General features: G+C 54.3%; 10 protein-coding genes across 10 annotated transcripts; 6 read left to right on the plus strand and 4 right to left on the minus strand.

Moving 5' to 3' along the window:
• Positions 1–3614: 3614 nt before the first annotated feature.
• PG985_006944 (uncharacterized protein) lies at positions 3615–6676 on the plus strand (the record flags this gene model as incomplete). The annotated part of the gene is made up of 2 exons (XM_066826713.1): positions 3615–3719; positions 3770–6676. The coding sequence occupies 2 exons, from the start codon at positions 3615–3617 to the stop codon at positions 6674–6676; spliced, it is 3012 nt and encodes a 1003-aa protein (XP_066686320.1).
• An 886-nt stretch (positions 6677–7562) lies between these two features.
• Positions 7563–8384, minus strand: PG985_006945 (uncharacterized protein; the record flags this gene model as incomplete). Its single annotated transcript, XM_066826714.1, has 1 exon — positions 7563–8384. The coding sequence occupies one exon, from the start codon at positions 8382–8384 to the stop codon at positions 7563–7565; it is 822 nt and encodes a 273-aa protein (XP_066686321.1).
• Positions 8385–10947: 2563 nt separating this feature from the next.
• On the plus strand, positions 10948–14446 carry PG985_006946 (potassium/sodium efflux P-type ATPase; the record flags this gene model as incomplete). The annotated part of the gene is made up of 4 exons (XM_066826715.1): positions 10948–11151; positions 11248–11447; positions 11504–12079; positions 12136–14446. 4 exons carry the CDS (start codon positions 10948–10950, stop codon positions 14444–14446), a joined length of 3291 nt encoding a protein of 1096 aa, XP_066686322.1.
• Positions 14447–15784: 1338 nt separating this feature from the next.
• On the plus strand, positions 15785–16390 carry PG985_006947 (uncharacterized protein; the record flags this gene model as incomplete). The annotated part of the gene is made up of 1 exon (XM_066826716.1): positions 15785–16390. One exon carries the CDS (start codon positions 15785–15787, stop codon positions 16388–16390), a length of 606 nt encoding a protein of 201 aa, XP_066686323.1.
• A 563-nt stretch (positions 16391–16953) lies between these two features.
• On the minus strand, positions 16954–17697 carry PG985_006948 (uncharacterized protein; the record flags this gene model as incomplete). Its single annotated transcript, XM_066826717.1, has 1 exon — positions 16954–17697. The coding sequence occupies one exon, from the start codon at positions 17695–17697 to the stop codon at positions 16954–16956; it is 744 nt and encodes a 247-aa protein (XP_066686324.1).
• A 940-nt stretch (positions 17698–18637) lies between these two features.
• Positions 18638–19444, plus strand: PG985_006949 (dolichol-phosphate mannosyltransferase; the record flags this gene model as incomplete). The annotated part of the gene is made up of 2 exons (XM_066826718.1): positions 18638–18753; positions 18826–19444. 2 exons carry the CDS (start codon positions 18638–18640, stop codon positions 19442–19444), a joined length of 735 nt encoding a protein of 244 aa, XP_066686325.1.
• A 228-nt stretch (positions 19445–19672) lies between these two features.
• PG985_006950 (uncharacterized protein) lies at positions 19673–20626 on the minus strand (the record flags this gene model as incomplete). Its single annotated transcript, XM_066826719.1, has 1 exon — positions 19673–20626. One exon carries the CDS (start codon positions 20624–20626, stop codon positions 19673–19675), a length of 954 nt encoding a protein of 317 aa, XP_066686326.1.
• Positions 20627–21386: 760 nt separating this feature from the next.
• PG985_006951 (uncharacterized protein) lies at positions 21387–22388 on the plus strand (the record flags this gene model as incomplete). Its single annotated transcript, XM_066826720.1, has 1 exon — positions 21387–22388. One exon carries the CDS (start codon positions 21387–21389, stop codon positions 22386–22388), a length of 1002 nt encoding a protein of 333 aa, XP_066686327.1.
• A 1474-nt stretch (positions 22389–23862) lies between these two features.
• PG985_006952 (uncharacterized protein) lies at positions 23863–24876 on the plus strand (the record flags this gene model as incomplete). The annotated part of the gene is made up of 1 exon (XM_066826721.1): positions 23863–24876. The coding sequence occupies one exon, from the start codon at positions 23863–23865 to the stop codon at positions 24874–24876; it is 1014 nt and encodes a 337-aa protein (XP_066686328.1).
• Positions 24877–25602: 726 nt separating this feature from the next.
• Positions 25603–26457, minus strand: PG985_006953 (60S ribosomal protein eL36; the record flags this gene model as incomplete). The annotated part of the gene is made up of 4 exons (XM_066826722.1): positions 25603–25683; positions 25745–25849; positions 26004–26078; positions 26398–26457. 4 exons carry the CDS (start codon positions 26455–26457, stop codon positions 25603–25605), a joined length of 321 nt encoding a protein of 106 aa, XP_066686329.1.
• Positions 26458–26603: the final 146 nt, after the last annotated feature.

Genomic DNA, 26603 nt, shown 5'->3' on the forward strand with positions numbered 1-26603 from the left:
CAGGTCATTCCATATATGTACAACTCACCACAGCCCGCTCAGGCATGCCTCATCATCGTTACAAGGAGGAGACATCGTCTGCTCGGAGATGGTGTTCATGCCGGTCTGTGATCGCGCCTCTTTTGTATACGGCTTAAATCGCCGTTAATTCCGCCGCCAAAGCGCCGTCCGTCGGTATGACTAGAACGCATTCAGTGTTCGGCGTCGGGGCTTGGGGGCCCGAGTGGGATCGGCAGCGAATTCATCATCTTCAAGAGCGAGCGAGCGAGCGCGCGAGATGTGGGCGGCTTTTGAACATCTAATCATCAAAAGGAGGGACGCTCGTCGTGCAACAAAACATCGACTTTTTTTTTGTTCCTCTTGTTCCTCTTCTACCTCTCTCTCTCCCTCTTCTTGATGTAGTTAGATCCGTGAGCCGAAGAGTACCGATTGCCGCGCGCATCACGAAACTTCATTGTTAGTCCCTGCATATCCACGATCGCTCCGGATATGGCGGCAGGAAGGTGTTACGGTTCTTACAGATCGGTCCGAAGCGGGCAATATTCCGCTTCTCGTCGGGGTCAGGTGGCTTCGTGAACAGGACGATAGGCGTACAAGTCCAATCCCAAGTCAACTCACGGAAACGCAGTGTATCATCGCTATCTCCGATTTCCGTAAGTATTCGGCAGAGCCACACCCAGCATCGTATGGGGATGGGGCACACGAGCGCAATCAGCTCGGTAATTTCCCACATCTACCTACCGTACGCGAGATGGAGGCTACGATACGGTACGTATGTACTCCTGGTGCCTGGTTTCGGAAGCGGATTGATAAAGTTGCGGCTGCCGTGGAACCAACCTTTGGTACCCCAGAACACTCCGTATGTAGGCCCCTTATTCTCGGAGAAAAGGTAAATCAGATGGCACTCTCCTGCCGCCGGAGCGCCGACACAATTCAGTATGCATTGCTGAACCGTGGACTGGAGTTGCCTATGAAGATTGGGATAAGCGATTCCACCGCCCTGGCACGTCAAGCAGATGCGTACGTGTTTTTTCTTAATTCTAGGTAAATGTAGGTATCTGGCAATTGGGAGACATAGGGGTAGCAATGAATCGTGATAGCAAAGCTTGTTTTCCCTCGCCCTGGCAGTCTGTTTGTTTATGCCAAGCGCGTGTAGGAACACCTCGAAAACGTTGGATAAGGGGAAGGGATTCTTGGTCAAGGAGCCAAAAACCCTTGGCCCGCAATACTACCTCAGTTGGCACAATTACGTATGCAAAGACGGGGATAGAAACGGGGAGTCGTGGAGATCTGCAATAACAGAAAGACGGCGGTAATAAGATTGATTGTACAGACAGCCCTGTCTATAATTCTACCGATAACCAAAGACCCCTATTGTTCGTGACCCCCGTTGCGGGATTGGTCATGAGAGCCAAATCTGGTGACATGAATCTCGATGGATGATCCTACTAAACGTATCCTTCAGAGTTTACTGCATGTGCTCTTGCGTCGATGCCGTCACGTCCTAAAAGATTAGTAGGTGTACAGAGTAAACACCTGTAAAACGGTAAAAACAGGTGACTGACTAGCCCCAGCCCAGCCCAGCCCAGCTCACCCGCCAAGATGCTTCCTGCAGGAGATTTTAGCAGTCCCTGGGGAGAGAGAAGGAGCCGTCAACAGCAGTTCGTATTCGACGCGCAGGTGTCTTTCTGAGCCCACCTTTCCGGCCAGTCAAGCCGGTCGAAAATAGAAATAGTGTCATCCGATGCGACCGATTGGATAATAAGTGTCATACCCAATACCGTGAACGATCGGCGACTGCTTGGCACAGGGATTTCAGGTCTAGGCCCCAAAAGATGCATTCTTTGCAGTTCGAGAAACAGTGTCTCCCACCAACGGAAACCTTTAGGACGCGAGTGATGTGCAGAATGGAGTGGTGAGGGTGGCTGAGGTACATCATGTGATGTATCTGAGATCCTTCACTCGGGAGGCCCTTGAAACATTGATGTTTAGCCCAAGCAGCATCTGGACGCAAGTAAACATGGGGTTCGTCTGAAGAAACGCGAGCAGCACTGCTGCAAATCTACATAGAAGGCAGCACTGTGCACAGGATACCACCTTCGTTATCCGTATGTCCAGTGCACTGCAATTTGCTGGGATGGGCTTTGTTGGGGCATCCCAGGGTGGAACAGGAACAGGAAAGTCAAAAAGCCATCGGATATTTTCTTATCGCGCAATGCCAGCAACATGAGCCAGAATACTGTAGACTGCCGGGGCGAGCCTAAAACCCGGAAGGACGGATGGATGTCAACAATGAGAATATCGTCCAAGTGCGATGAAGGCGAGATACACATTGATTGACAGGGTGGGCGCATAGAGTTTTTAACTTCAACGGGCCTGTTGGGCCCCTAAGGAGGGAGGTACTCGGTACAACGCAGCACGTATAGCGCCCGTACAGCGGCACCCTCCGCTGCCTTCAATCAATGCTTGGTCACCACGCTATTTTCCAAGGCCCTTAGGGCGTTGAACACCGATGCCAGTGGCGGGTACCTAGTGAAATTGGTCTCGACTGACAGCACATCATCAATCAAAATTGCCCGTCAGCCTTAATGGCCGTTGTTGGTCGATATGCGTTAGACGGCCATCGTTACCTTCTGCTTGCTTCTCAATGGGTGTTTCGAGGGTTGGATTAATACCCCAAATGAACAATCCAGATAGTGGGTTGCTCCCCTTTGGTCGGAGGCTGATTGGCCTAGGTCCCCTGCCATCGAAGCTTGAACAATTCAACGATGCTTCAACCTGGTCAAGGTACCCCCAATACATACATTTAGGCATATTTCCCTAGTCCAGCGTTTTGGGGGGGGGGGGAAAGTCGTCATTTGGCTATGTCACTAGTACTTCCTGTCCTACGGCAACGGGGATCGACCAAATTGGTTGATGAATGAACGCATCTCTCTCACCAGAGAATCCCGATCGATAATCATGTCTCGTTCTGACGTCCAATCCGTCTCCGAATAATCCTCTATTTTCCCTTGTTCCCCATCCAATACCTACCAATACATTCGTTCCTCTTATCCGACACGACACGGGCATATCGGCCGTCACTCTACAGACTTCCGGAAGATTCGCACTCTCGTTTGATCCTAATTTTATCTCTACGGGCGACCATTCCTTGACGACGCTGGTTGTCTCTCGCTTCGCCGCCCTTCGCCCGGTGTTATTTGGCCTGTCGCACACCTCTCATAAGGAGTCCTCGAAACCGAGAAGCCATCTTCGGCGTCTTGTGCGACGTCGCATTTGCACGCGACCGATCAAACTTGTTGCGTATTCACCATTTGACTCGAGTGTGAACTCGAGAGTTGAGTCGAGAAGGGGAAAACATTACACAAAACACCATTCCGACGCATCCGTTAAGCCGCAGAACCAAGGGCTGTAACAGTCTGGTCAGCCCGCGGAGTTGGAACGCAGACACCAGTTTGGCCTCACCCTCCGAGGCCTGCTCGCATGCGTCGTTCGTGAAAGCGCGGCACACCGAATAAGCACCCTCGACTTTTGGCCAGGTCTTTGTGCCATTGCTTGCTTTGGTTGTTCGGTGCGACGGCGGCTCTGTCAGCAGAGTGTCGGTACACACCAAGATGGCTTGGCCATGGGAATGGCCTGCGGGCTTGACCCCAAGACAAGAGGGGAACGATCCAGCGGCAGAGTTGCTCCGACTGCTGAATGACCCTTTCAAGCAGAACGTGAGTCTCGTCCTCGCTCGTGGAGAACTGACTTATACTGACTGTTCCAGCTTACGATTAACGCCGTATATTCTTCTTTGGCCAGTTCCTTGGGCTTGACGGTAGGAATTGCGCTGTTCTTCTCCCTCATACGACCCTACCATTCAGTCGTGTACGCCCCGAAGCTTAAGCATGCCGACGAGAAGCATGCGCCGCCACCGATTGGCAAGGGCTACTTCGCCTGGGTTACGCCTTTGTGGAAGACGAACGAGAAGGAAATGATACAGCATGCGGGCATGGACGCCACTATCTTCCTCCGCTTTACGAGAATGCTGCGGAATATATTCGGCGTGCTAGCTGTTCTGTCTTGCACCGTTCTTCTGCCCATCAACTGGACCAAAAACGTCGAACAGGATCAACCATCGCTATTGCTCATAAGGATGACGCCGATAGCAGTCTTTGGCAAGAATACGTGGGGTCTTGTCATTGTCGGATACCTGACCAACACTATCATCTGCGGGTTCCTGTGGTATAACTATAGGAAAGTTTTGGAGCTACGTCGCTACTACTTCGAGACGGACGAGTACCAGCACAGTTTGCACTCCCGAACGCTCATGTTAAACGACATACCCAAGAAATTCTCCTCCGATGAAGGAATTGCTAGGATCATTGACGAGGTCATTCCCCAATCGTCCTTTTCCAGAACGGCCATGGCACGGAACGTTAGGGTCCTTCCCAGTCTGATCGAACAGCACGACCACACCGTCCGCAAGCTCGAGAAGGTCCTTGCGAGGTACCTGAAAGACCCTGCAAACTTGCCCGCGGCGCGACCTATGTGCTCGCCCTCTAAAAAGGATCCATCTTACGACACATTTCCGAAAGGCCAAAAGGTTGATGCTATCGAATATCTTACAAACAGGATTAGGGAGCTCGAGATTGAAGTCAAGGAAGTTCGAAACACGGTTGATAAGCGAAATGCCCTGCCGTACGGTTTTGCCAGTTACGACGATATCTCCGAGGCTCACTGTATCGCCCATGCTTTGCGGCACAAGAAGCCAAGGGGGACTACGGTAGCTCTCGCCCCGAGGCCGAACGACATCATCTGGTCCAACATGCCCCTTTCCCCGTCTAAAAGAGGCTGGCGCAGAACAATTGTCAATCTCTGGGTCGCTTTACTGACATTCCTGTGGATCGCTCCCAACGCCATGATAGCGATTTTCCTGGTCAACTTGAACAACCTGGGATCCGTCTGGCCAGCTTTTCAGACCGAGTTAAACGCCAACAAGTCATTCTGGTCGGTCGTGCAAGGTGTGGTCAACCCGGCTATAACATCTCTCGTTTATCTCAGTCTTCCCATCATTTTTCGTCGGTTGTCGATCAGGGCCGGAGACCGAACGAAGACAGGAAGAGAAAGACACGTGGTGTCAAAACTTTACTTCTTCTTCGTCTTCAACAATCTCATTATTTTCTCGATATTCGGGGCTCTGTGGACCATCGTGACCGCTGTGATTAAGGATACGATGAAGACGGGCGACGCGTGGAACTCGATTACAGAAGCGCAGCCTTTGGTCAAGTTGTTCGTTTCTTTGTGCAACATCACCCCTTTCTTCATCACCTGGTTATTGCAACGTAGCATGGGCGCTGCCATCGACCTTGCACAGCTATGGACTTTAGTCTGGAGCTTCTGCCTCCGCAAATTCTCGAACCCGACACCACGAGAACTGATCGAGCTGACAGCTCCGCCTGCGTTCGACTACGCCAGCTACTACAACTACTTCCTGTACTATGCTACAGTTGCGCTATTCTTTGGTGGCCTCCAGCCCTTGGTGCTTCCAGCGGCGGCCATTTATTTCGCCATTGATTGCTGGCTCAAGAAGTATCTTCTTCTCTACATCTTTATTACGAAAACCGAGTCGGCGGGTATGTTCTGGCGAGTTCTGTTCAACCGATTGATCTTCGCCACCATGCTGGGCAATGCCATCACATTTCTTGTCGTTTGGATTCGGGGAGACGTGCCAAGATTACAGGCTTACGCTGTTATACCGCTCCCTTTCATCATGCTTATATTCAAGCTCTACTGCTCTCGAGCGTTCGACACCAAGATTCATTACTATGCGATCCGTAACGTCCAGACTAGGCAGGCTGACGGCGGCGTTGGGGGCAAGGACTCTCTTCGATCTGACCGACTTGCGTCGCGGTTTGGTCACCCAGCACTCTACAAGCCCCTTATCACGCCAATGGTGCATGCAAAAGCCCAAAACATCTTGGCCGCGGTCTACAAGGGGCGCCTAAGCGATGGGCGTGAGGCTGATTCGGGGGATACCATGTCCACGTCGGGCTATTCGGACGCCTACGTGCTTGGTGACATGAACAAGGCAGGCAAGGCAAAGAGTTCTGTGCCTGGATTCGAAATTGTCCACGAGTCCCGCATGGACTTCGAATACTACAAGAACCGACCGGAGTTTGCGTCTGAACACGGCGGGGGTGACATCTACGGCCGACCGGCTGATCACTATAGGCCAGGAACTCCTGGGAGCATGTGGAATGGTAGCGAACCAGCATCTAGGCCAGGAAGTCCAGGGCTGCCGTCTATCCGTGCTGCGAGCCCAGGCCCAAGTGCCATGGGGAGAGCATATTCCCCAGGGCCTTCGGCCATGGGCATGTCCAATCCTTATTCGCCTCAAATCGACATGGGCCGGACGCGCAGCCCGCTTTACTCTCAAGGTAACGATAGTGGCGCTAACCTTGTCGGTAATGCGGCTGCGATGCCTTTGGCCTCCCCGACAATGCGGCTCGCAAGCATGGAGCGTCCCATCACTAGAGGTCCAGGGGGCGCTGGCATGCTTGGTGGAGGGCCACAGGGATACGGTGGTCTGCCCCAGACCGAAGAGGACATGAGCGCCCCAGTCCAAGACCCGATGGCCTATGACTACTTCCGCAGTACACGAACTCGGAGGAACCCCAGCGGTGCATGGTAGCGTCTGCGGAGGAAAGGAGAGAAGGGGTTTTGGCTGGAAGCATCGAATAATTAATCTGGTGTACGAGCGGTCTAAGTCTTTGCATAGGTCTGGCGTTCAGGCTACGGGTGGACATGTATATGTCACTCTGATTTTTCAAGGGGAGGCGAAAGAAACTAGAAACGACAGGGCATCCTAGGAATTGGTAACGATTATAGACCCGCAAGAGGTCCATTTACGAAGTTCAAGGGACTCTAAAAGTACGGTATGGAAAGAGGGCAAAGGAATCCTATATAGCAACTATACTTTTAATGACAACTCGAGGGGTCAACCGGGTCTACTCCCCCGAGTAGCAAGTACATAGTAATCTTCGATGTGTGTTCACATAGCAACCACATATCCCTCGCGTTCCCGTTCGCGTGATTCATGTTTGTGCCTTGTGGTGGGGTAAGAGTTGGGTGTGAACGATTAGATCCAATATACACAAGGTTACCAGCAGCATCACCATGGCCACGTGAGCAGGTAAGGCAGTTTTTCAATGTAAAGAGATTCTCGTATACGGAGCAGTCTACGCCCTGAAGAGCTGGAGACAAGCATACTATCTCGTTGGCGATATATGTACAGAATTATATTGTAATGTTAGTCGAACCCGCCCGTGGGGATTAGCCTTGCTTTTCCCCGGCAAACACCAGATTGATCCCCCAGTGATAAAAGCTGAACAAAGCAAAGTAGTCAACAAAACATTTAGGAAAAGAGAGACGCAACATATCGTTGGCCCCGCTGTTGTGGTTAGTTTTCCCCTTGTCGTGTGCGAATTTTTTTTCTTCCTTTCTTTCTTTTCTTCTTTTTTCCCCCTTCTGGCGGTCTCTTGTTTATCGCCTTGTCTAGACGCGGTAACAGCCGGGGTTTACAACTCGGCGGCTGCTTGGCTCCTGGTTTTGCGGGCGGTGCGCCCAACCGGCGCAGGGGGCTTCTTCTCCTTCTTGGGTCGCCCACGCTTACCCCCGGCGTTTTCGCCATTAGTTTCATTGTCTCCGGTCTTTTGTTTCTTGGCGGGCGAGCTGGCGACGAGCTCGTCGACATGGGCGCTGGGCGCATCGTCGCCGTTGGTGGTTGTTTCCTCGTGCTCGGCGGCGGCGTCGGCCTTTCTTTTCTCGCCAGTCTGGGGTGGTTCGCCCTTGGCGGTCTCGGCAAGGTCCTGAGCGGGTCCAGTGGATTGCGCGTCCTCTTTCGGCACCGTTCCAGCGGTGGGCTGAGGCTGCCCAGCACCCGGTAAATCGGCCTCCTTGGCGGGTGGGGACGCTGCTGCTGCTGCTGTGTCCTGCTCGTTGGCTGGCTGTGTCAGAGTGCTGCTGCTCGCACCACCCAATGCTTTGGGTTCTGCCAGCTCCCGGTCCGGCACTTCTTCAACAGAAACGGGCTTGGGGACTTCCTTCGAATCGCCATCAGACGTCGCGTTAGTATCTTTTACCGCCTCTGGTTTTCCAGCCTCCGCCACAGTTTCCTGGGCGGCGTCGTTCTTGGCGTCGTCGGAGGACTTGGCGGCATCTGTGCTAGCGGTTGGGGCAGACGTCTGGCCCGCCTCGGTTTTGTCAATTGAAGCCGGTATCATCGAGGCCTGTGCTGTGGCCATGGGTTCTTTGACGATGGGCGGCAGCTCTGGCTCAGACGGTTTGGTGTCATGAGTCTCCGGAGGTGTTGGCGGGCCATTTTCGACTGGCTTGTCCATTGGGGCAACAGCTGTAAAAGGAGTGGTTTTCAAGTTAGCACACAGTGCCATAGCTTTCAGGTAGCTCGAGTGTGGCACAACAAATGCCGATGCGATTCCACGCAGCCTGGCTTTCGCAAAGAGACATCTGGGGGTTAATGGAGGCAATCCTAGGGTATGTAGAGTCGCACAAGTAGACGCAACAGAATTCGCATTGGTTTGATACCTTTATTGGCCGTGTTGGTCGTAATATCTGCCATCTTCAATGACGTAATGAGAGGGGGCAGTCTTCAAGCGACACAGTATGCGCGCAGTCGTCAGACGGTGCTGAAGGACGGAGGTTTTGGGTCTTTTCGCTCAGACCGGACAGTTAGATGGTGGCTGGGGTCTGGGACGAGGAGATGTAGTAAAGGTATAGTCGGTGATGGATGAGAATGATGGGAGAGAGATGAAGATTTCAGCAAGTGGAACGAGAAACTCGGATGAGGCGAGTGAGTGAACGAGTGAGTTGAGTGAGGTGAGTGCGCGAAGCTGCTACACTCAACCAGTTACATAGACGGCGAACCGAGTCCCACCAGCCAACGGCTCGGGAGAATTATTATAATTCGTTCACGTTACGTTAGGAACCTGTGAGTGACAAGAGACAGTGGCAGATTAGACGTGACAGCTCCTCCCGCCCGTCTCCTCTAGGCCCGGTACCTACAGTGTACCTCTCGAAACCCTACTGCTTCGCATGGGGCCTTTCATACCGAAGGTGTACCTACTTTGGCCTACTACGACACTGCATACCCAGCCTCGATCGATGAGATGAGGGGAAAGCTCAACGGGGGAAACAAGGTTGGCGTACCTTTATGTGCTACCATTAGTAATGAGGTAGGGAGGGTGAGAGAAACTGAGGTGGGATGTTCCAATTGATGCAATGCATGCGCTACTCGGCCGGACCTCCCGTCTCTCAGTGGCTGAACCCTGCTCTCGGAAAAACGTTGAAGCGACCGGCATCACCAGAGTCGGCCGTTCCAATCAATCAAGCTACCTGCTGCAACCGAAGCCCCAGATTCTCCCAGCATGCAAGTGCAAGTGCATGCAGGTAAGTGGTATTCAGTGGTAGGTAGTGAGTGGTATGTAGTGACGGTAGGAGGGCAATGTGTGAGAGCTGGGGAGTGTACTGTAGCAGTAGGCAAGCGCTTAGCCTTATGCTGCTTTTAAGCGTGTAGGCAACCTGGCCGGTCGATCGGAAAGAGCAATGTTCTCGTAAGACTCGTCAAGAGTCTCGTCGGGTATGTGGTTCAAATGATGGGTAGGAATTGCTTTGCTCCTTGTCACTGCAAGTCAGTTGACCATGCCGTCGCGTCATCGCAGCGCCAAGCCCCCCTTCCCCCCAAAGCACCGCTCTTCGTGTGAATGAATGGCGCCGAGTTCAGAGTGGGATTGGGGGCATTCACATGGGCACGCACACAGGCGCCTGTCGTGGGGTTATATACATACCACACTGCATACCTCATACCAAGTAACAACAACGAACGGGCTGGCGCGCCTCCATCGGCGATTGAGAGAAGAGGGGGTTTCGAGGGGTTTCGTCGATATGGACGAGCCCGTGTGCCTCTCAAACTCAATCACATACTAATCAATCTGCTCGCGTATGCAATCAATCCGCAGTACGCGGCACTGATAACACCCTCGCTGCTGTATACATCAAACGTCAAACCCACTTGGGGCATTCGGTCAATGTGTACATTTCATGACATCAACTCCTCATATTGGATGACCAAGAATCCAGCGGTTTTCCCACTGCTCCTCCAGAAGGTGCACAATCTCCGCCTTCGCTGGCCAAGCCGCCCGAGCAGGTGGAGGTGGAGCCCGAAATCCGACTCGTGAAGCCTTTCCCCCAAGCCGCTTCCAACGACGGGTCTGCCTGCCAAGCCCCAGGAGCATGAGGCGATATCCGGTCTGATCACGTGCATCCCACGTCGTGCCTAGTCTCCCCATTCAGCCTCTCGATGTTTGCCAGGCCAAGACTTGGCTCTGCTAGCCAAGGCTGGGCTTCACCAAGCCAAGGCTGCCGATTGCTTGACGAAGGAGTTGGCGATGGCTATTCGGCACCTCTGTTCCACCCCAATGGACTGATAATTCGGGTTCGCTCCTTGGTCGTCAACATGCCAATACCCAACTAGCCCGTGAGCCAATAAGGCTCTGGAATGCTGCTCAAGTTCTTGGTCCCGGCGCCCCTCCAACGAGGCTTATCATATCTCTCGCTGCGCAGGATGATGGTATAAGGTTCTTGGTATGCGCTTGGCATCGCTCAATGACATCGCCGGGCCCAGTAGCTGCACTCGCCCGTGGTTCGTTCCGCTGTTGCTCGCATTCGTAGGTAGCATTATAAAGATGAGGTACTCCCCAGGTTCTGAGGACTTTCGAGGGTCTAGAAGCCAACCGCTTTCTTCTCGCCTGCCAAGAGCCTCACCGAAGAAAGCCATTCGAAGAAGGTAAAATCATCAAGCCTGCAACCTTATCCCTCCTAGACTCGCCACACGCATGACACTTCTTCATCTGGCCGGCCTCTACTCCGACCTCGTCCTCGTTCACGATGGCCGCAGAGTATCCCAGGCATCCATACCTCTCGCCCGTGCAAGATGTCTTCGCGACTCTTGAGTCGGACCCCGACAGAGGTCTCTCCTCTGCTCAGGTGTCCCAGCTTCAACAAAAGTACCCGCCGAACGAGCTTGATGTTGGCGGAGCTATCCCTTGGTACACCATCTTCCTCCGCCAGCTGTTCAATGCTATGATTATCGTAAGTTACCGCCGTCCCGTTCCGTCCGCCTTCCCTTCAGTAGAATGTAAGTAGCCATGGACTCTCGTATCGGTAGCTGACCATCGTTCGGATTAGGTCTTGTTCTTTGCCATGGCCCTTAGTTATGGCGTCGGCGATTATGTGGAAGGCACTGTTCTGGTCGTCGTCATTGTTCTCAACGTCTCGATTGGTTTCTGGCAGGAGTACGGGGCTGAGAAGAAGATGGACGCTTTACGCGCTCTGTCTGCCCCTAGTGCCAATGTCCTTCGTGACGGAAAGACTATTGTCATCCCCAAGTAAGTCTGAGCAACATGTCCAATTTACAAACTCTCAATATTAACGAAGAGAACAGTGCCGAAGTCGTCCCAGGTGATGTGGTGCTCTTGAAAATGGGCGACACCATCCCTGCCGACATCCGTCTCTTCGAAGCCATGAACTTCAGTGCTGATGAACAATCCCTCACTGGCGAATCGGTCCCCGTCGAGAAGATCATCGAAAACCTCGATGACGAAGAGCTTGGAATCGGCGATCGAATCAACCTCGGGTACGGAACCACTGTTGTCATAAAAGGCCGTGGTCGGGGCGTTGTCATAGCCACCGGTATGCAAACCGAGGTGGGCAAGATTGCTGCCTCGACTTCTGGTAAGCAGCGCAAGGAAGGTCGCTCCATGAACTACAAGAAGTACGGCAAGCGACAGCCCGTTGTTGGCGGGATCAAACGCGTGTACGACTTCTTCGGCAAGTTCCTGGGATTGACCGAGGGCACACCGCTGCAGATTAAGCTCTCCAAGTTGGCTTACATGCTCTTCGGCTGCGCATTGATTCTTGCCCTGATCGTCTTCGCCGTGAACAACTTCACCGGTAACCGTGAGGTCATCATCTACGCCATCAGCACTGGCATTGCTATCATCCCCGAGTCCCTCGTCGCGTAAGTCCACTGACTAAATCAACCCTATATGCCATATTCTCTAACATCGATTACAGTGTTTTGACCATCACTATGGTCGTGGCAACAACAGTCATGAGGAAGGCCAACGTTGTTGTTCGAGACCTGTCTGCCCTCGAGGCACTGGGTGGTGTCACCAACATTTGTTCCGATAAAACTGGTACCTTGACGCAGGGTGCCATGATCGTCAAGAAAGTTTGGCTGCCAAAGAAGACCATCTACACCGTCCGCGACTCCAAGGATCCTGCCGACCCAACTGTGGGACGTGTTACCGTCTCCGAGGTGGACCCCAATGCTTCTCCCAAGGAGGAAGAGAAGCGTGACTTCGATCAGGAGCGCAGTGCCGGGGCCCTCAAATTCGACGTACCTGACGAGAAGCTACACAACAAGCCTAAGAAAGAAGATGAGGTAGAAGCCACCATGAACTCAGACCTAGAATCGTTCCTCCTGGCCGCAGCTCTTTGCAACCTTGCCACCGTCAGACACGAGACGGAAGCCAATGCTGACGAGCGCAAATGGAAAACAACCGGCGAGCCTACCGAGATTGCCCTCCAAGTATTCGCACACCGTTTCCAGAAGGGCAAGAAGAGCCTCGAGAGCGAGGGAGGCTGGAAGCAGGTTGCCGAGTTCCCCTTTGATAGTGGAATCAAGCGTATGTCGGTCATCTACAACGGCCCCAACCTTGACCACAGCATGGTTTTCACCAAGGGTGCTGTCGAGCGCATCATAGACCTCTGCACTACCGTCGGACTTGGAGATGAGCAAGAGGAGATGACGGATGACTACAAAGACAGGCTCTTGAAACAGATGGATGAGTTCGCATCTCTGGGCCAACGTGTCCTAGCCGTTGCTTCTCGCCCTTGGGACGGCATCTACGAGGAGAAGTCGTCAGCCAACGATACCGAAAAGGACGATGCTCTGCGCAGCCGTGTCGAAACTGGCCTCAGTCTTCTTGGTCTTGTCGGTATCTACGATCCGCCCCGTCGTGAGACCAAGCCCGCCATTGCAGAATGTTCCACAGCCGGTATCAAGGTCCACATGCTGACTGGTGACCACCCCTCGACCGCAGCTGCGATCGCCCGGGAAGTTGGTATCATCCCGCATGACATGGGAGTCCTCTCTAAGGAAGTGGCTGATGCCCTGATCCAGAAGGCGAACGACTTTGACAAGTTGACCGAGGCTGAGATCGATGCTTTACCGGAATTGCCCCTTGTGCTTGCTCGTTGCGCCCCTGACACCAAGACTCGGATGATTGAAGCTCTTCGACGCCGCAATGCCTTCATGGCCATGACTGGTGACGGTGTCAACGATGCTCCTTCGCTGTCCAGTGCTGACGTCGGTATTGCCATGGGTTCCGGTTCTGATGTTGCCAAGTCGGCAGCTAAGATTGTCTTGACTGACGACAAGTTCAACTCCATTGTCGCTGCCATCCGTGAAGGTCGCCGCATGTTTGATAACATCCAAAAGTTCATCCTGCATCTGCTGACCTCCAACGTCGGCGAGGTCATTCTGCTGATTTGTGGCCTTGGCTTCCGTGACGGCACTGGCTTTTCCGTTTTCCCCATTTCTCCCTTGCAAATTCTTTGGATTAACATGGTTACCTCGTCCTTCCCTGCCTTTGGACTTGGTCGCGAGCCCCCCTCGCGCCAGGTCATGCGCCGCCCGCCCCACGACAAGAAGCGCGGTGTCTTCACCAACCAGATTCTCGTAGATATGGTGGTCTATGGCCTGGTTATGGGAACTCTTACTCTCATGACATTCGTCATCGTTGTCTACGCGGCTAACGGCGGGGACCTCGGCCACGGCTGCAACGAGCACTTCTCCGAAGAGTGCCGACCCGTGTTCCGAGCCCGTGCTGCCGTGTTCGCCGAGCTGACCTGGCTCATCCTCATCAGCGCCTGGGAGTTCAAGGACCTCCGACGGTCCATGTTCAAGCTGAACCCCGAGTCCACCTCCGCCTTCAGCTTCGCCAAGGACATCTACGGCAACAAGTTCCTGTTCTGGGCCGTGAGCATCGGCTTCGTGTCCGTCTTCCCGGTTGTCTACATCCCCACCGTCAACACGGTCGTCTTCAAGCACGTGGGCATCACGTGGGAATGGGGCATCGCCTTCGCCGCCCTCATCATCTTCGTGGCCTGCATCGAGCTCTGGAAGCTGGTCAAGCGCCAGTTCCGTCTGCTCGAGGGCGGCGCCGTCGTCCGGGGCGCCTTCAACCAGGGCGACGAGGAGGCCGGCCGCAAGTTCAACCACACGATGAGCTTCAGCAGTCTGAAGAGCTGGCGGAGCATCGGGCGCAAGACGACGGGCGACACGGCGGTCTCCCGGTCCGTGTCCAAGAGCAAGGAGTGATTTATTTCACTTGTAGATTGGGGGGGTGGGAATGGGGGATTACTTGTGATACACTTGAGTGGGGGGCAGTTGTTGTCCTGAACATGAGAGATACCCTTTTATATACGCAGTAGATCATGTCGATATTGATCTAAGCATTGGCAGATGATACGATAGACGATTTGAGATATTGGTGGTAGTAGTAGTAGTAGATTAGGGGAAGTGACAATAATGTATAGGGGTGTGGAGTTAATAATCAAAGTTTACCAGTTACCATACACTTTCCATATCGACTTGATTGTTTTCTGGCCTGAATGGTAATGTCAGTTATTCTAGCTTTTTGCAGAGCAGATCGTGAGAAGGAAAAAAAGTAAGAAATCTAGACTGCCTAAGTACTTAGTCATATGGTATAAGGTTCAGCGTATAGTGGTTCCCACTCAACGATTGTGCAGACAGCCCAACTCCATACGACATAATCCGTTACCCGCCTGCTTGGTAAGTCAGTATAACATGAATTCGAACCCAAGATTGTTCCACCTCTTAGCTGAGTGTCTCGCCCAATCTCACGAGCGAGTTCGCCGTTCGAGCTGTTTTTTACGTAGAGTACCGCTTTCTGTACGGGCTGGATGATATACCCATATGCTCCCTCTGAGGTGAAATATATGATTCAACACTGATCGAGGTGGCGCGAAGGAAAAATTCGGGTCGCTGTTTTCTGCGTCGTCTAAGTTTTCTATGAGCCAAAGTAGGATCGCGTCGTAAGGAGGCTGTGCAAGAACAATCCCCCTTTCGCGCAGCATACCACTGTTCATCTGGTCGAATTCTCGGTAGACTTTGGTGCTTTCATGGAATCAGTTGTCCCCGTGGCCCGAAGAATCATATATACGAGAGTTTATAACAGTTTTTTCAGGAAAAGAGGCCCGAGACCCAACCAGATGATGTTAAGGGTCTTTCTCCGGTGCAGCAGTCTTCGGGTTTCCCAACATATAAAAGCAGGCACTTTCCCCCCTCTATTTCTTCTTCCTTTTTATTCATCCATTCGAAGAACACTTCAGACCAATTGCTATACTCTCACCAAAGACTCTCTCCAATACTCTGCTCTCTCCAACAATCTACTCTCAGCTGCTACCATTACCTTCAGCCACTCTTCAGCATCCTTGTATTGCTACCTATACCAGTCTCACGCAACTGTACACATTTATTGCTGTACACATACATCCTCTGCCTCTCTTGCTTGTGTACACACACACAAGTGACAAGACATACTCAGACGGCCCTTTGACGCTTCAAGCATCAACACCAATCTCACTTCTACACATACCACATACCACACACACCTGAGGAAACCAGTCAGCAATCATGGCTTCCAACATGACTGAGACGTGCGGAATCTGCCAGGAAGAGACCATGAACGTCTCCGCTGAGTTCGTCACTCTTCCCTGTGCAAGCCGCCATGCCTTCCACCCCGACTGCATCAAGCCCTGGCTTTCGGGTGGTGAGGAACGCAACGGGAGCTGCCCCTTCTGCAGGGCTTCCCTCCTCCATACCTGCGGCCACGCCCTCGCTGAAAAGTACCTCAAAGCTGGCAAGGTCATCGACAGCAGCGTACTCGCCAGCCCCTGTCGACCGCGGTGCCATGGCTGGCAGAACGAGACCCGGGCCGAGCAAGAGCGTATACTGTCGCCAGAGGAACATATACGCCTGGCTTTGGAAGAGCTTTACCGGGAAACCGCTCGGTTGATCTCGGTTGCCAACCGCCTAGGTTATCCTCATTTGATCCCAAGCTACAACGAGACCTACGACAGGCATCGTGCTGGGCTGCTACAACGTGCCGAGCTGCTAGGTATTCGCAACCCCGCTGAAAGAATGCCAAATCCTTTGAGACAAGTTACACTCGGGAGTGCCCTCGGCTCAAGCGCCAGCAATCCAATCAATCATGCTGATGACGACGATAATATCGAGTAGATATCGTCGTCAACGATCAAGGGGTAACAGGACTCAAAAGTTACACCCACAAGGGTTTTCTCAACCACCAAAAACAACCTTACAACAACAACTAAAACACACACACACACACACACACACACAAAACAACAACTTGATCAACAAGAACACACTCCTCTCAATATCCATTTGAACCAAACGGAGGGAGTGTGGGAGACACAAAACCAAAACCAGACAGAGCTGCAAACAGCATCACCTCTGTGGCAAACCCGAACAGAGAAAGGGAGGGAAACAATGGCATTTTGTGCATGTGAGGATTTCAGTTTGCAATGGGCAACAGGGGAGGTATTTGGTTCAGTTGGATATATTCTGCCCTCAGCTGGCAAGGATATAGGAGGAAATCTGCGGGTTTGTCTACACCATCAGGTCCAGAAGACGGTTGGTTGTATCTGGTGAACTATAGCCCCGTATCGGGGGGGGCAACCAAGGCAGTGTCTCCCTGCCTTGGTATATATAGAACTAAGAAGAAAGTTCAAACACACATACATGCCTCTTCTCTTTGCCCAAGTGACTGTTTTCCAATCTTACAAGAATAGCTGAAGTAATCCTAGTAACGACGCAACGGTAACGGCGAGGCGCTCGGCCCCAACGCCCAACCGGCTTCCTCCACTCTGCTTGGCCGCCGTGGCTTGGTCCGCCACTGAGTCGTACGACGGCACCTTGGTCTTGCCGTCTGTGTCGACAGGGGCCCCCATACCAACCCACTCTTGTTTCCCATCATACCGGGCCTTGCCAGGCACATCGAAATCCGGGGTATTAGCGAACTGCACGTAGCCGCAGGCCTTGATGGGGGTGCCGCTCTGGATGCCGCCGCTGCCGCCGTCGCCGCAGTCGTTCAGGATGCCCTCGAAGCAGCGCAGTCGCGGCATGAAGGTCCAGTAGCCGGAGTTGGGAAGTGCCGTCCCGTTCTTGGCCCTCTTGGTGGGCTCGTTGTTGGTGATGTTCATGACGATGGTTTGGTTCAGGTCGATGGCCCGGGTCTCCACGCCGCCGGCCCCGCCCTTGAGGAGCTCGAAGACGTCCTGGGCCGCCTCCTTGCTGTCGGTCGTCACGTTGAGCGTCGAGTGAACGACGATCCCCTTGGGTTCTTGGGCAGGGAGGCACTTGGTGTCGCAGTTGAGGACATCGGACGTCATCATCTGCCTTCCATATGTTGTAGAGCCTCTGGTCGAGTCACTCGTCAGCACGAAGCTCTGGCATTCTCTTGGCTTGAGGACGGAGCTGGCCACTGCCAGGGGCAGGGTGGCCGCCAGGAGTGAGAACTGCATGGTGGGTATGTAGGCGTAGTCGGAGGCTCCACGACCAATGGGGAGACTTGGGGGCGTTCTTGGTTGCTTTGCCGATGGACATACAAATCAACTCACATCTCAAGGCGGGAATGGTCGTCTATATGTAGATATCAAGGCGTAAATTTACAGTCCAATGTGTACAGCTGGATCATCCGACAGTGATGTCATGGTCAAGCGGCGCAGCACGATTATTGTTGGTTCTCGCGGCACAGCCTGGAGCCTGAATGATCACCGCCAAAGCTCGAGATGTTGCCGTATAACCTTACTATCTTGGAATAGGTGCTGTACATGTACCTACCTGCTGGGCACAGTTGCGGCCCGTTCCGTCCACTGCCATGTGTACTTAAGTAAGTCAGCAACCCAGAGAGATGCAATTGGTGTCTTGAGGTCACGCTTGTCATTGAAACAGCTCACTCGAAGACCACAAAATCCGTCTGGCGAGCGAATTCACTGCTGACTGCTGCTGTGCCGCATTTATTCCAAAAATTGTATTCGGGAGGATTTGGTCATATCGCAGTGCTCGGAGGGATTGGTTAATTGGCTAACATGGCCAAACAGAGCCCCCAATGAGAAACGGATACGTACCAACTACAGAGAGCCAAAGACCCCACTCGGCGACCGTTAGCACGAGGCACATGCAACCAAGACCTCTGAACTCAGCTCAGGGGGGGATCAATGGGGACCTAGACAGGAACAGTCAATCAACCACTCAATCGATAAGGTATTGTCGTGTCCATCTCCATCTCCATCTCGACTCCATGCACCTAATTATCGAGGCCACATCAATCCTACTTACTGTTGCCAACCTCAAGTCACTCATTTGATCCCAGTAATTCCAATCCATCCGCTACTCTCGCCCTAATCAGATCCTCCGAGACGCGCCCTCCATCCCCCATTACGCGACTCCCTAAACGACACCATGGCCCCCGTTAAGACCGCCTCAGGGGACAAGTACTCGGTTATCCTGCCGACCTTCAACGAGCGCAAGAACCTGCCCATTGTCGCATGGTTGTTGAACCGCACCTTCACAGAGAAGTACGTTGTTATCCGCTTCTTGCCCATCAAGTCTTTTTAGTTCCCCGCTTACGAGTCTGCGCCGTGCAACAGCAACCTTGACTGGGAGCTCATCATCGTCGACGACGGCTCGCCCGATGGCACCCAAGAGGTCGCCCTCCAGCTCGTGAAGGCCTACAACCCCCACGTCGTCCTCAAGACGCGCTCCGGCAAGCTGGGTCTCGGCACCGCCTACGTGCACGGCCTGCAGTTCGTCACCGGCAACTATGTCATCATCATGGACGCCGACTTCAGCCATCACCCCAAGTTCATCCCCCAGATGATCGCCAAGCAGAAGGTGGCCAACTACGACATCGTCACGGGCACCCGGTACGCCGGCAACGGCGGCGTCTACGGCTGGGACCTGAAGCGCAAGTTCGTCAGCCGCGGCGCCAACCTCTTCGCCGACACGGTGCTGCGGCCCGGCGTCAGCGACCTCACCGGCAGCTTCCGCCTGTACAAGAAGGCGGTGCTGCAGAAGGTCATCAACGAGACCGAGAGCAAGGGCTACACATTCCAGATGGAGATGATGGTGCGCGCCAAGGCCATGGGCTGCACTGTCGCCGAGGTCCCCATCAGCTTCGTCGACCGTGTCTACGGAGAGAGCAAGCTGGGCGGTGACGAGATCGTCGAGTACGCAAAGGGTGTGCTGAGCTTATGGCTCAAGGTTTAAAGCGGCCGGAGGGGAAGAACGGAAAAGGGAATTGTTGTACGAGACGAGATACGAAGTGGCCTTGCTGCTTGACCCTGGAATGCACGACCGGGAGGCAAAAGGAGGCACGGCGTTGGCAAGGGCAGGGCTGGCTTTTCTTGATAAAAACTACTAATAATACAGGTTGAAGCCACAGTTGTGTTTTGTTGTAGCCTTTTTTTTCCCCCGACGTAAAGACTAGAGACTGCATTACATATTCCGGCCGCCGCCCACCATGAGCGTTTGCCCTGATACGTAGCTGAACATCGGCGAGCACATGGCCAGCATGGCGCTGGCTGCCTCGGTTGCCGTCCCCGGCCTCCGCAGCGGGATGTCGTTGTACAGTGCCGGTCCTGCGGCCTTCTTCTGTGCCTCGGGAATGCCAATGGCAATCTTCTCGCCCCCGGGTCCCGTGACGAACGCGCCCGCCTCTTTGGCCTGCGTCAGGCGCGTAGCAATGTGCCCAAAGGCGATGGTGTTGGCCCGCACGCCAAAGGCCGGACCCCATTCCTTGGCAATGGTCTTGGTGAGCCCCGTCACGCCGGCCTTGGCGAGGGCGTAGTTGGCCTGGCCGGCGTTGCCGTGGACACCGGACGAGCTCGAGACGTTGAGGATGGCGCGCGGCTCGCCGTCCTTCACGCGGAAGTAGGGGGCCGCCGCGCGCGTGAGCTTGAACGGCGCGGTGCAGTGCAGGGCGACGATGGCGTCCCACTGCTTGTCCGTCATCTTGTGGATGACGCCGTCCCACGTGTAGCCGGCGTTGTTGACGATGATGTGGATCTTGCCGTCGCCAAAGTCGGCGGCGGACTTGACCAGAGTCTGGAGGTAGGCGTCGTCGAGCATGTCGCCCGGCACGGCGATGGCCTGGCCGCCGGCATTGGTGATGGAGTCGGCTACGGCCTTGGCTTTGGCTGGGTGGACTGTCAGCCGTAGGAAGACGGGCAGAATTGGAGCGGATGGATGCAGGAACTGGGTGTGATCGATGTAACGTAACGTACCACTGTCAATGTCCGAGACGACCACTTTGGCGCCTTCGTTGGCAAACAGCCTGGCGGCTTCGGCACCGATACCCTGCCCGGAGCCCGTGATGATGGCCACCTGACCGGCAAGCATGCCCTTTGGCCAGTTGAGCTGGCTAGCTATTTGTGATATGCGGTCGGCCATTGTGAGTACTTGATGTCTTGGACTCGGCGGAGTATATTGTTATATAAGGTAGGAAACAACTCGAACAGCTATCCATTCCGCCCTCGTGCGGTAGCAGAAAACATATGTCTTTATACGGAATCGATCTGTGTGGGGATCGTCAATGTCCATATTGACGCGGGGGAGCTACCCCGGACCTGCGCCCACCTCGAGGGACGATGCCGAGGCACCTAGCAATGACCCCTTGTCCCCTCCCTCTTCGTAAGCCGGGCCAGCTTGACTTGATCCCACGATGGGCAATATAATCTTTCCCGTTTCATCGGATTTCTCTACACCCGTAGTGAGTGAGGCCCTTTTGAACATGTTATAAGACATTTGAGCATTTGAGATTGATTCTTGGACTACGAGCCTGTCGTCCACATACGTCTCTGACACAGAATGCTGCATTTACAAGGGGCAACCGAAAAGGCTCCACGGCATATATACTTGCGGAAGAGAACAATACCGAGGCTGCATTCAACAAGCTTAACTTCGATAGAGCTGATGTGAGGTGATTGCTCCCCGTAGATGCACCTTTCGGTGATTAGATTAAGGCTTGAATGTGGTATCGATGTACCTTACCACTTACTGTGCGAACTACCCCACCACGACCACCTGGACCTTCCTGGCGACCCGCACTGGGGGTTTCCAACAACGGTCGAGACTGACACTACGAAATGCTCCCAATCCACGCTCGCTCAACAACACCATATCTCTGTCTCGAGCTTGAAATGTCATAGCAATGCGTGGACGCGGTGGCCCAAGGGGGCAAAGGGGTGGCAGAGGTGGAGGCCGAAATCCTTCTGGACCATGGAGCCGGCTGAAGCCCGTTGAGCTCGACCCTCTGGAGGCCATAGGACTGCCCTCCAAGGGCGACAACCGACTGCTCGACTTCAAGACCCAAGAACGCTATTACACCAAGATTGTCGAACGCTACATGTCCTTTTGCTCCGACGCCGGCGAGCGCCAGGAACTTCTACGTCGCTTCTCTTCGCTCCAGTTGTCCGAGACTCTCCACACCACGCCCAAGCCGCCGCCGCCGGCCCCTCCTCCAACTTCTACCATCCCGGGCGGCCCTCCCAGACCGGCTCCACGACACGCATCCAGCGCGCCCGCCGTTCCTGCCGCCCCTTCTCTGCCCGGATCCGCCGACACGCAGGGGCTCTCGGAGGTGCTGGCGGCGCTTAGGAAGCTGCGCGAGGGGATCGTGGCGTCGAAGCGGGCCGACGACTTCGCGGTCCAGGCCTACCTGTTCTGCATCCGGCTGTCGGTGCTGGTCAAGCACCCCGAGTCGTACCACCCGGCCATCCTGCACCTGCTGCGCCGCATGCAGCCCCTGCACCCCATGACGAGCATCGAGACGAGCGAGGTCGTGGGCTACCTGATCCTCGACACGGCCTGCCGCCGCAACGACCTGGCCGAGGCCTACGCCCTGCGCGCCCGCTACCGGCTGCGCGACCCCAAGATCGACGGCGTGCTCGACGCCCTCGCCCACGACAACTACGTCATGTACAAGCGGCTGCGGCGCAGCGTCGACGGCCACAAGGCCAAGCTGCTCGAGTTCGGCGCCGGGCCCATGCGGCAGCACACGCTCAAGTGCTTCGGGCGCGGTTACCTCGGCGTGGAGCTCGAATTCTTGGAGGAGTGCGCAGACTCGACGTGGATGGATCTCGTTACGAACGATAGCGTGGGCTGGGAGCTGGACGGGAGCAAGGTGATCATTCGCAAAATCAAGGCCAAGTAAAAGACAAAAATTGGGCTGGGTCGGCATGGCGTTGGTATAGATACCCCCCTGGTGGTGCAGGCGGGCTTCCCGCGTATGCGAATTTCATATCACATGCCTCATTCTCGCCTTTGCAATGCTGCTACGAACTACACCCCATTGGCATGGCCAGTGATGTGTACAAGTGGTATAGTGCATTTCCATATTTAGATTATCAATCTCCCCTTCAGCTTGTCTCTTTCGACTATACATGAACAAAGGCTACTCAAAGACGGCTTTCGGTCCGTTGTCACGAGACGACACCGAGGATACAAAGGAGACAGCTGGGGATATAGTGGAGAGATCATCTGGGCACAGCTGGGGATACCCAGCAAACGAAACCTGTCACTATAGACTACAATCAAAGACAAGAAACAAAAATGTGCCTTCATTTGGAAGTCCAATTGGCCTGCGGCTGCCCGACACATCGTAACCGGACCTTGCCATGTGACGAGGCCGAAGCAGGCAGGTCCTGCCCGCATCCCAAAGCGCAGCGACAGACGATCCCGTACTGGTGTCGGGATGATGTGTGCGAATATCGGGCGAAGAAGCGGCTGATGCGAGATTTGCAAAACAGGCAAGAAGAGGCTGCTGCCGCCACTGCCATGGCAAGTCGTGTTTAGGGGAGGAAGGAAACCGCTGTTTGTCCAGCCGCCGGACAGGAGGCTGGGGAGCGACGATGACACGGGGGATATACTGGGTTATCATTACAAACCCATCTCCAACCAACACTACTCATGTTACTGGTTATTAGAAATATATATATATAATATCGTTTATTGTATTTCGACTCAAGTTTTCCTCATTGTCATTCATCAAGACGACAACGGCGTTTTTGTCGCTCGAAGTGTTCAAGGACTTGGTGAAGTGGGATGCGATGGGCGATAGTGAGACACGCCGAACACCGAAGTATTGCCGTTCCGAGAATATAATTGGAAATTACTAGCATAATTCGACTTTGCACTTTGCATGCCTTCCTGGACGGGATGATCGTGACATCGTACCCAGGAAAGCCAAGTCATTGATCGACCTGCGTGCCTGTACTAGACGTCGCACCACATGTAGTAAGATCTACCGACGATTCCGGTCCCCAGCAAATGTCGAATCACCGGTGCTTCGAACGTTTCTAGTGAGTGGGTGGGCATCGGGAAAAAGTAAAAGTACAACGACATCTCACCTAAGCATTGGCGTCAATCGGGATAGGACGGCAGGTCATTCATTGGGCAGGTGTAGATGGCTGTCGCCGATTTTCTGTTACACCTTCCTTGAGAGGCTGTTAGACGGGAAACCCACGGTCAAGTCATACCGTACCCATCTGCCAGCCAGCCCTCATTTCGAACTGGGGATCGAACCACACACGGCACACTGGCATTCATCTGTATTGTTTCCAATACCAAGGACTCGGGCACATATAACTAGTAATATTAGAGATAAGAGAGGGATCAGAGAAACCAGTATGGAGGCATGTTGTACCAGCAAAGACACCCTGGTGCCGGACCCAGAGATCCCGCCCCCGCCGACGCAGGTTCCTGAACTTGTGGGCGACGCCAGGTTCGCCGAGCCGCCGACCCAGATCCCGGAGGTGCGTCGAAATGAGCGGGAGGCGGAGGACAGGGCGGTGATCCGCGTGGCCATCTGGCGCGCCGAAGTCAACGCCGCCGCCGCCTCCCTCGAGCCGTTGACGTCGTGCGCGTGCTCGCTCCTGACCCACCGCCAGCCGGTCACGGCGTGGTGCCCCAACTGCCAGAAGCCGCTCGGGGGCCTCGAGTATAAGCAGTTCGAGGACGGGCGGGGCCTGACGCGCCAGCAGAGCGGCCGCAAGTCCATCGCCAACGTCTGGCCCGTCCAGTCGCCGCGCGACAACACCCAACAGCACCGGCACCGGTCCGAACCCCGCGGCACGCGCCACCTCTTCTCCATCAACGAGTTCGCCGTCCTCGGCCACAAGCTGCTGGCCAAGACCAAGCTGAACCGCGTCTTCGGCGGCGGCAGCCGTGCTTCGAAGCGCGCCGAACCCTACGTCGAGCCCGAGTACGGCGGCGTGCCCGGCTCCGTGGCCGAGCTGGAGCCCGAGTACGACCCGCTCGGCAACCCCCGCGAGCTGTCCGGACCCGAGGCAGCAAACCACAACCCCGCCCTCGAGCAGCACCTCATGCGGCGGCGGCCCCCGGCCAAGCTCGGCGACAGCGTGCCCAAGACGGAGATGTACCGCTCCCTGCGGGACAACCCGGGCTTGTACATGGAAGATCGCCCGTCAGTCTCCTCCCTGCTCGATGAGTGGAGTAGCAGCAGTGGTGACGGCGCTGGACGTGGTGGCAAGCCCAAGCTGACACTAGATGCTACTACAGCAAGACTCCGTCGTGCACAGATACTCCTCTACAAGACCTCCGGTGGCCCAGCTATTTGTCCCGATCCGACACTTGCTCGTACGACTCCAAACCGGGATACAACAAATACACTAGGAACCTGAGGAGAAGAGACCGATTTCGCGCGCGAGGCATAAAACAGGCAATGGCGCAACTAGCCACCCTCGGCCTCTATCGCAGCAACGACTCGAACCAGACGATCTGGAACGACTTGGTAGTCTAGGAAAAGGCCCAAGTCTCAGCAATGGAGAAATACCACGATGCTGCTGCGAATAGGCAAACAACGAGATATTCGGCTGCACCACCAGGGGAGTCGGTTGCGCCCGCGGATAACGACCCAAGGGATGACCCGGCTATGTCGGTAGCTGGTCCATCTACACAAGGGGTTGACCCGGTCACGCCAACGGCCCCTCCACAGGGAGACAAGGGGAAGCAGCCGGAGCGACGCCACATTCAGTGGAATATATGAATAGGATATACTGAAAGGAGCATAATAACGAATAAGCGAGAACGTTACTAGAGGGAGTCATGGACAGGGGCAGGATGACAATTAAGCGAAGGTGTTACTACTACAGGGGCCGTGTCACTGGGGGGATACCCGATGGATGCTTTAGCAAGCCAGCGTTAAACGAAATTTTTTAATCTGTCATTCAGAACTGAACCTCAGTTCGCGCAAGTGGTATTGACGTTGCGATCTACCTAGCAGCTATATCTGCCGGTGTGGTAACCTTCCCATCATCTCGTAGTGAAAATCCATGTTTCGTAAGACAACGCCAGAACCGATGCCAGTTTTTTGCTCTACTTTATCTAGCCCCCGTACATGACCACATTTAGTGACCAGCACGACGAGACTCAGCGATGACACGCTGGAGCTCGTCAACCTTCGCCTTGGCACGGCCGAAAGTACCGAGCTGATGCACATGTTAGCACAACTGTGATATTCCCGTGTATGGAGTATGAATCTGAACGTACTCTCTTCTTGGCGAGCTTACGGGCACGCTTGTCGCGGGAGTTGCGGAGCAACTCAATAACGCGGCGCTCGTAAGGGGCGAGACCGGCGACCTCCTTGACGACGTCCTTTATAATAATGTTAGCAGGCTATTCTATGAATGTCGAGTTTCCCCCCGATAGTCGATCCGCATCTCTCGCGCTTGGTCGTTGCGACGACTGAATTGTTCGACTGTCGGGAAGGAGTCCATCGGTTGGACATGGTAGGGGAAGTATAACGTACCCGGACGAAAGAGGTGCGCTTGCTCAGGTGACCCTTGGTGCGGGAGACTCTGGGCTTGGCGACACGAGCAGTGGTCTAAATTCAACAGGAAATCTCGAGTCAGCCAACGTCCATCGTCTGCAGTGTGCTTCGTAGATCAACAACAACAAGAACGAATCATTGTGTGTCAAAGCAGCAGCAGAGATCCTCCACGAGGTGAGACGATGCGAGAAGACCTCTTATCACAAGAGATCTGCCGACTTTGCCTGCCCATTCCCGCAAGATTGTTCCCTGCCGCTGATATGGCTGGACGGATGGTTTGGTTCTTGTTGTGTCTTTCCCCCCTCCATCTTCCTTCTTGGTCGCCCAAGGCGGAATGAGGAGGGAAAGCCGGAGGTGTGGTGGTTCATCCTACCTTGTGGCCCTTGTTGGCGCCAACGGCCAAACCGGTGCGAGCAGGAGCTTCCTTGGCCATCTTGATGGATTGATGGGCGATGATGCTGTGGTGTTTGGGGGGTTAGTAGTCGTCGGTTTGCAAGAGAGGAATCTCAAAAGTTCAGACCAGGCCGCTCGGCAAATTTTGAGTGGGCACTTTTGCTCTTTTCGCAATGAATTATTCAA

The sequence above is a fragment of the Apiospora marii genome (genome assembly GCF_038362585.1).
Source record: "Apiospora marii strain CBS 49790 chromosome Unknown utg000004l_segment0_segment0, whole genome shotgun sequence".
NCBI classification, from domain to species: domain Eukaryota; kingdom Fungi; phylum Ascomycota; class Sordariomycetes; order Amphisphaeriales; family Apiosporaceae; genus Apiospora; species Apiospora marii.